The sequence below is a fragment of the Homalodisca vitripennis genome, chromosome 3 (assembly GCF_021130785.1).
Source record: "Homalodisca vitripennis isolate AUS2020 chromosome 3, UT_GWSS_2.1, whole genome shotgun sequence".
NCBI classification, from domain to species: domain Eukaryota; kingdom Metazoa; phylum Arthropoda; class Insecta; order Hemiptera; family Cicadellidae; genus Homalodisca; species Homalodisca vitripennis.
Genome location: NC_060209.1, coordinates 56371906 through 56387681, shown reverse-complemented (window position 1 = coordinate 56387681; position 15776 = coordinate 56371906). Strand labels below are relative to the sequence as shown.

General features: G+C 31.2%; 1 protein-coding gene across 1 annotated transcript in view; it reads left to right on the top strand.

Annotated features, from left to right (window-relative positions):
- The first annotated feature begins 210 nt into the window (after nucleotides 1-210).
- LOC124358204 (transmembrane protein 62-like) overlaps nucleotides 211-15776 on the top strand; it is a 28102-nt gene continuing 12536 nt past the window's right edge. The window contains exons 1-4 of the mRNA XM_046810496.1: nucleotides 211-591; nucleotides 12249-12360; nucleotides 13210-13347; nucleotides 15085-15200. Of these exons, the coding sequence (XP_046666452.1) occupies nucleotides 376-591; nucleotides 12249-12360; nucleotides 13210-13347; nucleotides 15085-15200 (582 nt within the window). The 5' untranslated portion in view covers nucleotides 211-375. The remainder of the gene's footprint in view (nucleotides 592-12248; nucleotides 12361-13209; nucleotides 13348-15084; nucleotides 15201-15776) is intronic.

The following is a 15776-nucleotide window of genomic DNA, read 5'->3' as shown; positions in this document are numbered from 1 at the left end:
GCTGCTTATGAATTAAATGTTTGTTTCTGCTGACTTTTTACATGGTATTTGCTAAACAAGGAAATTATAATCGTATAATTTGTATTACGTTTGGCTTATAAGTTTTAGTAAATGTTGTCTAATTTTTTCTTACTCTTTAAAAAGTGTTGTTGGCGAACATGTTTTAAAAATCAGCTGATTTGGTTTCGTGTCGTCTGCGTTTATACCATTCATTCGTTTCGTTACTTTGTTAGTCAAACTATTCACATACACAAGTCGGATGGCATAGTACAGTGCTCAAGAAATCATTTTTAATCCACAATGTAGGAATTACGACGGAGAGAAATCTATCCATCAACACCTTAACTCAAAATTAGTTGTGATAAAAACTGCCTTATGATGCCATTTTCAGTAACCAAAATTCTTGTCGTCGCAGTTATTGTTATATTGTCAGTTGCCATCGGTAACATTAGCACTTTTATTAAAGTTCATTTTGAACCTTCAAACTACATAACCTTGAAACATTCCAAAGGCTCAAGCCCAAATCTTACCTCAAATTTACAAATGAAAAGAATTTCTACATCATATGAAGATCTTATTTGGTTTGTTCAAGTAAGTATTGTAGTCATAATTATTTTTGTTGAAATAGTAAGTTTGTGATACATTTGAAATGACCTGTTGGCCTATGAATCAGACGTCTCAGAATTGTCAAGTCCAGGCCAACTTTAACCCAAGAACTGGCAAGTAAATTACCTCTATTGGCAGGCCAATTTCCACGTTTTGCAAGGGTATTTAATAAAAAATATAACAAGTTATAAAGCTTTTTGAGTAAGCATTGTCATGTATACGTGTTTCATAAAAGTGTATTTTTTTACTATCTTATATGTAAACATTTTGTTGTTTTTAGTTTGTTTTTTAATGTTTGACTTTAAATATAATTTTTGTTTTAGGGGGATACCATGCCTATATACATGATTTTCCCATAAAAATTACCAAATATGCAAATTACTGATACATTTCTCTAGTTTCAGTAAATATATAGTTTGATGAAGTTATTTAATAAGTTTTAAATTTATATTGGTAGACTAATAAGCAGCCTACACTCATTATTCAGTTGTTTTTATCGAGTGGTTCGATGTTTTTATCCGAAGGAATAATTCTATATTACAATGTATTTAACTTAGCATATGATTTCAACTTATTAGTTATAGTAATTTTAATGTATTTTAAACAGTAAGAAGTAACTATTGTTTCTGCTATTTTCGACTTTGAAAATGGTGATGAATATGAGGAAAATATGTGAGATATGATGAGATTTGGGGCAGAGGACGATAAGCGGACCCGGTTTTTTATATTGAAATTATCAATGATATTTAGTTATTATACACATTGATATAACCAACCAATAGTAATTAATTTGAATAATAACTAAATCATCTGTACCAACTGTGTATACATTTTCATATTCTCAACACGGTCTGTTTTATAAGTAACTTCTTTTAAATAAGAAAGTTAGTTAACTTTAGAAAATTAAACTAAATAACGCTTAAAGATCATTTACTGTGTCTTTCTCGGTTTCAAGATGTTTAATTATTACATTTTCTTAATTATTTAAATGACATTTTTCCTGCCACCTGTCTTAATTGTATTGTTTAAATAATGGTTATGGTTCCTTTATTATTTATGACCATCACGTATTTGTTTACACTCTTTCTATTAATTTGAAATATGTGACTTTATTTTAGATACGTTGAAATCGATTAATAGTTCTGTTATTCATTATATAAAGTATCGATAATTGTAATAAGCGATATTAAAACCGGGTCTGCTTATCGTACTCTGCCTGAGATTTGTTTAAGTGGCTTCAACACATGGGTTTGGCTCCTGGTAACCTATGGGGAGAATTCTTTCCTCCATTTCACAAAAGCGGTTACTCAATATGAAGCTGGGAAAGTTATAAATATTGTAAGGTTTCTTTGATATCTAAATCTAGGCCACAGTTGGGTTTATTGTTTTGTATGTTTTTAAAACTGTAATGTACAAGATTATTCTTTGTTACAGTAATTTATTATAACTCTTATTGTGTATTATTTTTACAAATTCAAGTTTGATAATATATCAAATTGTTTGATAAAAACAACTGAATAACGAGTGTAGGCTCTTTTTAAAGTCTCTTTTATATTGATAAATGGCAGTTTTATGAAAATTGAAATTACCCTTGTATAGGGTGCCCAGACAAATTCCTAAAAGGAGGACTTTTGGGGTGAAAAAGGAGGACAGTATTAAATATTGTTACAAACATTGCTGAAACTTTTATATGTACATTATTAAAAACGCTAAAATTATAAATTATAGTAGTACTGTATTCCTTGTAATGCAAATAAAAAAATTCAAATTGGATTTGTTTTCACATATAAATAAAAAAAATAAAAGGAATTTATATTATTAGGGTGTATATTGATGGATAAAAGTATTATTTGAGGTTATTATTTTGCATGTGGCATAAGATTGAATTAATTAATGTTAGAATTTTTCTCTCTAAAAATTTTAACTGATTTCAACCCAAATTTTTAGAGTTATATTAAAAGGTTTTGCAATATATTTGGTATTAATTCATTGCATTGATTAATTACATTATTAGTAAGCTATACTAACATACATATATAAGAAATTATCTCTATAACATAATGCATAGAGAATCAAGGGGTAGTAGCGCCAGTCAGTGCAGCTGAGCAAAAAGAAGCAACAGTGAGCCAGTGACACTATAGACAACACTCAAAATACAACTGAATTTAACAACAGTTCACACGCCATGGCATTACGTGTGCGCTGCAGTAACTTCATGGCATATCTCAGGACTTGGAAAATCAGAAGAATTTTTTAATGTGATATTACTATTTTTTAAGATTTAAGGGTTCACCAAAAAGCTGGACACTTTACATAATTTTCAAAAGCTGGGAGGACAGGAGGACAAACATTAAAAAAGAGGACATGTTCTCCTAAAGCCGGACATTGGTCACCCTGCCCTGGTAACATGTTAAATTGCAACAATAGTATTTTTTTCTATGCATGAAATAGTGTTATTACAATATTTTATTAAGAAGAAATATCTTTCAAAATACGTTTATACCACCTGAATAAATAAATTAATAACAACATACTTGCAACAAAAAACATAGTCCTGGTATTATCCGGATACCACTATTTTTTTAAGTTTATCATACCAAGGACCTAAAAAAAACTACATTATTAGAAAGAACAGACTTTGACTTACTGTGATTTGTATGTCATTAGGAAAATCGGCGATACCGAGGCTCGCACTGATGGCCAGGACATTCTGATAGGGACATTCCCGAATTGAGATCTCGTCTCAGATCGTATAACTTTTTCGACATCAGATTGCTTTGGACGAACTGGCACGTGATCTGAGGTTGTGAAAGTACTGATTGGAAATACCACTGGCCATCAGTGTGGGCTTCAAAGCATGAAGAGAATGAAAATAAAATATAATATTCTTGTTCTCTCAGACTTGCATCAAAGACGTCAAAGTATTAAACTTCATACTAATCGATTTATCCACTATCTAAGTGATTATTTTTGTTGAAAAGCATTAGTTACTATATATAAAGTTGCTTATTCACGGTGATGTTAGACCTTCTCTGCAGTGACAGTCAACAGTTGTTGAGAGTGATTATCAGTGCTACAGTGATGGTTACCACCACCTAGGATAGAAAGGTAGTACTTGTTTACTTTAGCCAGTTCTCAGTATTTGATGATGTTTTTTTTTTGAAATGTTAAAATTATCAGTTAAGAAATTTAGAGCAATAGAAAAATTACTCCAATATAGTTAAGATTAGTTATTCTATGATAGGGTCTTAAACAGGTTTAGTTGTATGGTTTATTCCTTATTAGATTTTTTATTAATCTACTCTCATTGAATCAAAAAGGTTTTCATATTTTATTTGATGAATTTGAATATTGTGTTTTCTGTGTGATTGCATTATTTAGTACCATAGTTACCCGCGGCTCCACACTCAGTTTCGTAGGCTTTGTATGAGCACTTCTAGTTCGAGTAAACTATATTTCTGACGCCTAGTGTTGAGTTTACCTTGATCCCACAATCAATCAAATATGTCAGAAGTGTGTATATATATGAAGGAAATATATGAGGAGTTATCCAAAAGAAACAACCTGAATTATTTTTAAAAACTATATATTTTAAAATTTTTTATAAAAAAAACCTTTATCCCCTTCAAAAGACTCCATTACAACTAATACAGGAATTAGGTTTCCACTGTTTGAAATGACTGACAGCTCCTCCTCCTTTTTTCTTGACCTCTTCGTTCAAGATATTTTAAACACACAACTGTAAATAGTACTAATATAAGTCAAATTAATTTATCTCTGTCACCTGATAGATCAGGACAATGTATTTAGCCTACCTGTATGTACAGCACTGCCATGCACAATACAAAAAATCAATCAGCCTTAATATAATCTTCTTAAATATTCAAGGTTTAAAGAATAAGGTTTCTGTTTTGGAGAGTTTCTTGCTTGATTTAAATATTTTCAGTGTTTGCTTAACAGAACACTGGATGTCAAAAGATGAAAATTATTAGTTCTTATCCCATTGGGTTTTCTTGTGCTGCAGATTTTTGTAGATCAAAACAAATAAGAGGAGGAACCTGTATATTTGTTAGTGATAGACTAAAGCCTAGGGAATGTGATGTAACAAGGTTTTTGTGACGAACTAAATTTTGAGGCAGCAGCTGCAATACTAGATGATTGTAAAAACTGTTGTAGTTTCAGTATATCACTCTCCCAATGGCAATCCACAGGAATTTTTGCTAGTAATGGAGAAATTTTTAAATTTTATTATGAATTGGAAATTTTACACTATTATAATTGGGGGTGATTTTAATAGTAAGTTTGATATTACAAAACAATACCAAAACTGCAAATGAATTTTTAAACATTTTAAGACAGTTCAAACTTTTTCCCCCTTGAATAAAAATGCAACCAGGGGTAAAAATTGCCTAGATAATGTTTTTATCTTTAATCACAATTTATATGTCTCCTCTGTAACTACCTTATCGTTTCCTTACTCAGATCAATGATGGGATACTTGTTAATGCATGTCAAAAAGACGGATTTGTTGACTCAAGGGGTACCTCTCAACATAAAAATAGTATTCAAAGCATGGTACTACTACCTAAAAAGAATATTAAACCTCTCTCTTTACTTCTGGAGTCTTATGATTGGCCGTCCTTGTTAAGTGAATATACTAAGCAAAGTTCTGCAACACTATTTACTAAAATTTTTGATGTTACTACTGAATAGTATTAATCATTACAAAGTTGTTAAAAGGGTAAATAGAAAAAGAACAGAGCATAAAAAACAAATACAAACAGGATTGGTATACAACTGAATTAGCTATCATGAAGGAAAGGCTACTGTTCTTGGACAGATTAAGAAAATGTAACAGGGATAATATACATCTAAATATGGGTTTTATGAGTTGAAGTGTAAATACAGGTGTTCTATAAATGAGGCAAAACATGCTAAAAATGTTGAGTACATTCAAAATAGTAAAAATAAATGTAAAGCTGCCTGGGATGTAATTAAATATAATACAGCAAACAGCAAACAAAATATTTGTAAATATTGAGCCTGATGTGTTTAATGATTTTTTTCTCGAATCTGTAAAAGAAATTAAAAATAAGGTTGTTAATTCCAGTTTTACATTTGTTTGAACTTATGGAATCAATCTCTAATGATAGCTTCAGTACATTTTAAATGGAAAATTGTTACTTCAAATGATGTTTTGGATGCTGTCAGGGGAATGAGCAATTCTGATAGTCAAGACATATATAGTATGTCTAACAATTTGTTAAAAAGTATTATTGGTAGTGTGGCTGAACCTCTGGCAGTGTCTATTAATCATCTGCTTCATGACGGTATTTTCCCTGAGCAACTCAAGATTTCACGAGTATGTCCAATTTTTAAAAGGGGTCCTAAGGACCAACCTCAAAGCTACCGCCCAATTTCTGTAATTCCTGTATTGGGGTAAGCTAATTGAATCATTGGTTTGTAAGCAAATTACTACTTTCTGGGAAAGTAATAACCTTCTGGAACCTTCACAATTGGGTTTAGAAAGGATAAATCAACTTTTAAATGCTCTAGATCAATTAGTTAGACAAATTCACTCAGCTTTCGAGAGCAAAGGGCTTTGCTCGGCGCTACTTTTTGTGACTTGAGCAGGGCCTTTGATTGTGTTGATAGTAAAATTCTTATATCTAAACTAAAACATTACGGATTTTCTGGGGCCTAATCTAAATTTTTTTGAATCATATATTAACAATCGCAAGCAACTGGTCTTTAATAATGGTAAGTGGTCTAAAGAAAGCCCTCGTGGAGTGGGGAGTTCCACAGGGCTCCGTCCTAGGTCCCCCACTCTTTTTTAATCTATATAAATGATTTACCATTATCTCTTAACTCGAAAACCATATTATATGCAGATGATACTACACTTTTTAATGTCAGTCAAAGTGTACATGATCTGGAGCTGTTGCAAATGATACATAAAAAATATGCATCAAACTGGTTTCATGCTAATGGGTTTTTGCTAAATAAAGACAAAACAACAAAAATGTTGTTTACTCTTAGGCATATTGCTGGGTCATTGGACGAAAGCTATTCAGACTCAGTTAAATTCTTGGGTATCAACCTTGATAGAAATTTGACATGGGCAACACATATTGATTATCTAAATAAAAAGACTCTCACGAGTCATTTATCTTCTGAGTAGACTGAATGATATTGTACCACTAAATTTTATAAGAGCCGCATACTTTGCCTTTTTCCAATCTGTTTTTAGATATGGATTAGTCCTATATGGTAATTGCACCAGAATTTCCGAAATACTAGTATTACAAAAAAAGGCAATTAGGGCTCTAAAAAAGTGTGATACCAGAGAGCATTGCAAACCCCATTTCATAAATTTTCGTTTTCAGACGGTTCTAAATTTGTATATATATGACTCGGTGGTTTACATCCATAAAAATCCAAATTTGTTAAATTTTTAAACATAAAATTCATGACCACAACACGCGTAATCGAAACAATGCTGAAATTGGACATTTTCGATTAAGCAAAACCCTCACCAGTCATGTTGTAGTATCTTTGAAAATTTATAACTTTCTGGAGAAAAAAACTATTGCTCATATCCCTTTTGATATCTTTAAGAATAAGTTATATTCCTGGTTGTTGGAGAATCCGTTTTTACACAGTCTAGATGAATTCTTCAACACCAAAAAGTATTGATTTTTAATGTGTTTGTTACTGTTACTGACAATTTGTACTGTCATTTTGTGATTTTTTATTTATTTTATTTAATTTACTTGTAAGACTTTATTGACTATTGTATTTGACTTGGTTAACAATAAGCAATATACTATGACTTTGTCAATGATGTAATACATTTTCATGACAAATAAAATTATTATTATTATATTATTATTATTATTGTCAAATCGGTGTCCTTTCTTGCTCGTTTTCATGTGTGGAAATAAGAAAAAGTCACACGGTGCCAGGTCAGGCGATTAAGGTGTATGGGGCAGCAGAACCATGCCATTTTTAGCCAAAAACTGTCTAACAGAGATGGCTGTGTGTGCAAGTGCGTTGTCGTGGCGAAAGAACCAGTCTCCTGTCTGCCACAAGTTGGGTGTTTTTTTACTCGCACAATATTCTTAAAACTTCCAATTAAAAAGTTTGATTGACAGTTTTATTGTACACAATGATAACTCCAATGAACTGACTTCAAGCTTTTCTGTGCACTTTCGAAATTTCTATTTTTGGTTTAAGACTATTATTTTGAGTTTTGTGGTTTTATCTAACATTTTATAACCAACTCCTATTAAAAAATGGCTAGACTCTCTGATATTACCTAAACCCATCGCAACAAGTGATTAATACATGACTGATATTGATTGGTTTCTCTTGTAGGTTGATTTAAAACAATTACTAATATTCATAGTTATTCTTAAATGATAAGTCATTTCCAGTATAGTACAATGTACATTTATTTTGAGTTACTGGTCAATATTAATGTCACCTATATAAATTACATTGCTGTTTAATTTTTTAAGACAATCTTCCTTTTTTTCTACAAACGCTTTTTGTAATCTCTACACTGATAGTATGATGCAATATTGGAAATTTAATCTGCATTGTAAAATAAGACAGTCTGTAGAAATCAGTTTGCACATTCTCATTATTGAGAAATTGAGATCAGTCAGGCAGTTAGTGAATGGTAGTTGGTTAGTATAGATATAGATTTCAACCCATTTATCAAGAACAGCTGTCAATTAGATATGACAGCCGTATCAACAAATTCTTAACTATGAGTGTTAAAATCAGTAAAACACAAATTACTTCTGCTGCCATTATTATGATTGTATACCAATAAGTAATTTGATTATTTCCTTTATTGCAACACAATTGAAATTTCTAGATAGATTTTTTAAATAGATAATTATCCTATTGTTTTCATTGTAGCACTTACAGAAAGCTTTTACATAACTTTACTGATCATGACCACGAGTTCTAAAGTCTATATATAATATATATATATATATAATATATACAGGGTGTTCTGAAAAAAGGTGCCCATAAGTCAGGGCGTGATTCCTCACATCAAAATAAGAAAAAAAGGTCTAATTAACATAGGTCCGAAAATGCTTAGTTACCAAGTTATACAGGGTGAAAGATTTCGTCTGAATTTCAGTTCCCCTGCTGCAACGAAGCCCTACGGGTATTTGTTGGCTGTTAATTAAGATGTACAATTTAGCGTACTTTATGTAAAATGAACTGAAAAATTGAATAAAACCGTTTCCAGACCTGTAGCTACAGTAATTTTTAAGATATGTGACGAAATACGCGAAACTTGGTCCCGAAAAACAAGTTACATTTAGGTTTGAAGCAGATTTACTATGTTAAATGTACAATAAACACAAAATATTTTTTCACGGTACTTGTAGAAAATTTAATTTCGAAGAGAAAGATGTAAAATAAGTCTATAATAGACAAACGCAAACTTTAAAAAATAATCCTTAATTACATACAAAACGCATGAAAAATAGACAAAATCTGTTAAGCTCTCTACAAATGTAATTTTGAAATTAAAACAGCTGTTTTATTTAAACAAATTAATGAGTTACTATTATTTTTTATCAAGTAAATATTTTTAACAATCATACATTATCATACATAAAAAAGTTATCTGAATTATCATTCAACAAAAAAGTTACACTTGTCCTAAAAAACTAACCACGTCACAGTAGATGTTCAAAATGTTTCCCCTCATTCAAAATACAAGCATCCAGCCGTCTTCTCATAGACTGCCGAACTCTTTCGAAGATCCCAGGTGTCTCACGTATCCTTTGAATCCCGTTAACAATCCTTATTCGCAACTCTTCTATGGTATCCACAGGCGAGTCGTAGACAAGCGTCTTTAAATGTCCCCATAAGAAAAAGTCTAGAGGATTGAGGTCAGGTGACCTTGCAGGCCATGCTACTGGGGCTCCTCGACCAATCCATCTGTTTGGATATGCTTCATTTAAAAATTCTCTTACTTGTAATGTGTAATGAGCTGAAGCTCCATCCTGCATGAACCACATGTTGTTGCGTGTGTATAGTGGCACATCTTCGAGTAACTCATTCAGATTAGTCGTCAAGAAATGTAAATAATTTTCACCATTGAGCGTATCAGGTAAAAAACTAATAAAAATGTTATCACCCAGAATAGCAGCCCATACGTTTATAGAAAACTGATATTGGTGACGGTTCTCTGAAATAGCACGTGGATTTTCAATTGCCCACATGTGAGTATTGTGGGTGTTAAGAATAGCCATTCTTGAAAATTTTGCTTCATCAGTAAAGATAATGTAATTTAAAAAATGTGGATTTCTGCACCTTTGGATAAGCCATTGGCATAGCTGAACACGAGGAAAGTAATCTCGAGGCAAAAGAGCCTGGACCCTTTGATAGTGATAAGAATGCAACTGCTGCTCGTGTAAAATCTTCCAGACAATTGAATTACTAACACCGAAATCCAAGGCTAGTTCTCTAGTACTTCTTCCAGGATGATTCTCTATTTCGTCCAACACGCCCTCCTCCAATTCAGCTGTACACGTTGTACGTGGCCGTCCTGATCTACCAACTTTTCCAGATTTAAAGGTTCCCGTCTCGCTTAGCCTTCTATGAATGGAAGAAAACATTTTATGAGTCGGTAACTGTCTATGAGGAAAATGTTCCTGATAGAGTCGTCTAGCCTGACGACTGTTACAATGTGCAAGACCGTACATTAAATGCATGTCTGCCATTTCACCATTAGTGTACATAATATTCATATTACCTGCCATGATGAATAAGATATTATTAGCTATCAAAAATTAACTTCAACGGCACTCGCACTAACTTGTATTAAAGTACAGATCAACACACGCACTTAATGAGCAATGGAAAAATAGCTGCTTGTAATGTTTATTTAAATTATTATAAACAATGTTACATTGTTAAAACATATGTTTTAAATAGAAATTATTTTGTTTCTCAAATCAAATATTTTAATAAAACAGCTGTTTTAATTTCAATATTACATTTGTAGAGAGCTTAACAGATTTTGTCTATTTTTCATGCGTTTTGTATGTAATTAAGGATTATTTTTTAAAGTTTGCGTTTGTCTATTATAGACTTATTTTACATCTTTCTCTTCGAAATTAAATTTTCTACAAGTACCGTGAAAAAATATTTTGTGTTTATTGTACATTTAACATAGTAAATCTGCTTCAAACCTAAATGTAACTTGTTTTTCGGGACCAAGTTTCGCGTATTTCGTCACATATCTTAAAAATTACTGTAGCTACAGGTCTGGAAACGGTTTTATTCAATTTTTCAGTTCATTTTACATAAAGTACGCTAAATTGTACATCTTAATTAACAGCCAACAAATACCCGTAAGGCTTCGTTGCAGCAGGGGAACTGAAATTCAGACGAAATCTTTCACCCTGTATAACTTGGTAACTAAGCATTTTCGGACCTATGTTAATTAGACCTTTTTTTCTTATTTTGATGTGAGGAATCACGCCCTGACTTATGGGCACCTTTTTTCAGAACACCCTGTATACACACACACACACACAACTTATATTTTTGCGTGTTTTTTAATATCTCTTAAAGTTTGAAGATGATGGCTGTTAAATTTTTGGGAAAGAGATGGTTACATCTCAGATATTAGGTAAACCAAAAAAAGGGAAAGAAAAAAGGTTTTAGATTTCTCAGGTTTTGTTATTTTAAATAATGTTTGTTGTAATGCGTTTTTGATATCATTAGTAGCAAACTGCCAACAACATAGCCAAGACATTTATTATATCAAGTTTTGTTCAAAATTTCAACTTGTTTGGGCTTTTCTTTGAGACTTTTCTCATTTTTACAAGCTGAATTATTTATGTATAAAACATTTTGAAGGGATAGTGGTTTTGGGCTCTGGGGGTCATGATCGCTGAAGTTATGCAGAAATTTTTAGTAAGTGCTACCTTGAAGGTGATGGCAAAAGGGTAGGGTACGATAAGCGGACCCGGTTTTTATATCGAAATTGGCAAACGATATTACTTAATCATAACCATCGATATAATCAATCAATACTGATTAATTATTTTGAACTATTAACTTAAATAATCTTTATCAATAGCTGTAGACACTCTAAAATAATACACGTAGGATAATATTTAAATTTTACATAAGTAATTCTGATTATTAAAAATAGCAGTAAATTTTAGAAAACTACATGACGTTGCTTTTTCGTGGCTTCAACATGTTGGACTCGTACCGAAAAACCCATTATGTGAAATTTGTGGGAAAGAAACAACTGTAACTTTGAGAGGAGTAAATATGGTCGTCTTCAGTTCTCCTAATTTTGGTTATAATAATTTGTTTGATCACTGTAAATATTAAATTCATATTTTAAATTAAAACATATGATTGTTATTGAGGACTATAGGTACTTTTATATCGATTGACAGTCTAGGATTTGAGATGCAAATATTAGGTATCGATGACTATATTCTTCGATATAAAAAACCGGGTCCGCTTATCGTACCCTACCCATGGCAAAAAGCTGATTTTGTATAAAAAATATACCTAAAACTAAGTGATCACATACTGTACCCATAAAAGATTTTGAATGACCATTTATTACTGCGTGTTTTCAGATTTCTGACATTCACATAAGCATGTTTAGAGCCATGGACAGGATCTCGGAGCTGGAAGAGTTCTGTAACATAACATTGGATGCTATTAAACCTGCAGTTGTTCTTGCTTCAGGTAAATAAAATAGAACCAATCAAAGCCAGTATACTTTTGAGTTTTCAGAATTTTGGGATTGTATGCAGTAGCTTTCTAAAAATAAATGGCACCACATAACAGGCACAAACTTTTACCTATTTGTTGTTTTACAAAAAAATAAACTTCACAAATTTTCTGCAATCCTACTATAAAAACTTGAGAGTTTTTCAAGTAGTTCTCTCTACAGCTAACAATGTTACAGTGTTGGGTATTTTGCTTTTGCCTAGGCGGTGCTTTTATAAGCCATATCAAGTGATGAGTTTGTTATACACAATGAACTTAGTGGTAAATTTAAGGTGGTGCCCAACACCTTTAAAACAGTATGCTTAACTCGTCATGATGACTAAAGTATTAAGGCTACAGTCCTAAACTAATCAGGTACATACACTTTTCTTATTAAGAGACAATTTTATTAAACACTAAAACTTAACTTCACAATTATCATGAGATAAATATTAATCAAAAAAAGAAAAACTTTATACTTTATTCAATTACTATTATTTATTAAAAAATCTATTTATATTTCGATAGTCTCAGCTTGCTATGGAACTTATTGAATAATTTAGTTTTCTTATAGTGACTTTATCAGTGCGAAATCCAGTCTCAGAAAACGTAATTTTTTTATAAAAAAAAGCTGTTTTCTCTATCTTACTCAACAATAAATCCAAACTAGAGTTCTCTCTTATGTTGTAGCGATTAATTTGTACATAGTTAAGTGTCTTAACTTATACACTATGTGAGAAAACCAGCAACCATTACATTTACATTTAGCCTCAGAAAATATCAATCTTATAGTGTCTATTTTGTATAAAAAGATTTTTTTGACAGGTGACCTAACAGATGCGAAAAGCGTTGATACATTGGGCTCCCAACAGTATGAAGATGAGTGGAAGTTGTATCGTAACGCTCTAGACAAATGTCAAGTAGCCAAAAAGACAGTTTGGTTAGATGTCCGTGGAAATCATGGTAAGACAAGTTGTTTGTTTTAGTCCCACTTGTTTCGAACTTTTCATATGTTAACGTTTCTATGTAAACTAATGATGTATTGAATTATATACAAGATGGAGCATTTGAAAAAGAAACTTTACTGACTATTCTGATGAAAATGGATGGATCTAATAATAAATAAATGAAATTAATAAAAATGTTTTTTTTATTGCGAGAGTTTCTCAGAAATATTTTTGTTTTACAAAACTCAAGTCAAACATCATACTTATGACTAACATTATAATTATTTTTTTAAATCCTTATCAGCTAAAAAGGTACAATGTTTTAAATGGCTCTTAAATTTTATAATGGAAATATTCCTTGAACTTTCGGGGATGCCATTATAGATGGTGGGACCAAAATAAGAGAACCTTTTAATGCCCGGATGGAATTTATCTGGATTGAATTTTAAAACCCATGCGTAAAATATTATTTAAAAATATATAGTCTTGAAGTAATTGTCAATTTGGTGTAATACTTTCAAAAATTGTGTTGGGTATATTTTCAATGTTTCAAACCAGGTTTATTGACTTTTATCTTGAAAATCAACCCATATAAAATGGAAGGCATCTTCTATTTACAATCCCAATTATTCAAATAGGATCATTAATTTACAATCAGTCTGTGTTGGTATGTGCATGTTTTTACTGTATGATACGAAATATATATTGGATTAAAAATTGCTCTATTCCAAAATTACTGCTTGCAGTTTGTTAGATGGAATAATTTATTCATTCACACAATATACTGAAAGTAAAAAATCTGGTTCACTAGACTTACGCATTTGCTTGGTGTTCAGTAAGAGGTTTCTTTGCCTGATTCACGAAAACATTGTATTAATGCAAGAAATTCTACTTTTCTCCTGTGAGAAGGGTCTGATAATTAATTGTAATACATACAGTTTATTGTTATTGTTTTATTGTTATCCCCTGATGTGTTACCTTTTTTGTACCATTCCAGAAGTAGAATAGGAAGATGAAAGTAACTTATGGCCTTGCTTTAACTCAACTTACCACAAATCTGAATCATGTGAAACCATGTTTAAACTGACCCAGTAAAATATTGTGTTTGTAATTTTCTAAGATCCTTAGAAGGTTACTAAAAAGGCCACTTGTATAGATTTTCTAAACATGTATTTCACATCTCACTTGTGCTATGTACTGTCAGTAAAACAGGAGGAAAGTTGTAGTGGCAATGGATTAGTTCCTGATCGCTTGTATTGTCAGTGAATTTTGGTTTGTTTTATTTCACAGTTTTAGTTCATTAACATTGGAACTAGGAATAACGGTTGATTGAAACTGTGGTAGATTTTTTTAATTCATCATCTGAATGTGGTCTTAGATTTTAGATTAGATAAATATGATCAATATGATACAGTTCTTGGAAAAAGGAAAAGGAAATTGCAAGAGTTAAAGGGTGCAAAAAATGACTTTTATTTGGAATGAGAATTGGTATATCTGGGAATAAAAACTTGTTCATACGAAACCTAATCAAACAGAATTTCAGATATAGCTATTAACATTTAGATTATGCCAGTCTATTCTCTTACCAGTTTGGGTAACTTTGTGCCTTAATTTTTGTATACTTACCCAGAATTGCACTCAAGCTAACAACAAACTCAGAGCTGGTGTATAATTTTGAAAGCTAGTTCAATTTATTCCTGTTTATCACTATATAAAAAAACCATTAACCATTCTTATGGTACATTAAATGTAGACAACTTCAATGTCCGAGGACCTACAGCCAAAGAGAACTACTACCGGAACTACTCAATGCAAGGTGCTGCCAACCCTCGTTCTTATCTTCACACTGTTCGCACAGAAAGTGGCAAGGTATGTGTATGAACAATATACACCCAATTATCTGACCTTTTAATAAAAGCACCCTTATATATATATATATATATATATATATATATATATATATATATATATATATATATATATATATTTCCTGAAGGTGATTGATTGAAACTCAGTGTTAAATCAAAAATGAGGTGTTATTTTTAAATGTTTCATTATCATTATTATTATCATTATTATTTTAATATTTGTATTAAAATTTTATTTAGAGTTTTCAAAAATTATGCACATTTAGTTTGTGTTTTACGTTTTTATTATTTAATCAAAGTCAGATAGTGTAATTTGACAGTTTCATTAGATCCAAAGTTTATGTACACACAGGAGAATACATTTTATAAATGTAATACCAATTGGTAGTACACAACCCTGTGTACCTTGGTATTTTTAAAGACTATAATTTGAGACTGGCTTTATTATTTATTAATAATGTAAAGATATCTCAATTGTTAATTTTAATACTAGTGCTATCACAAGAAACTAATCTTCTATATTCATGCAAGGTTTAAACAAGATATTTCAGGCCTAAGTAATGACCAAGTAATCAAC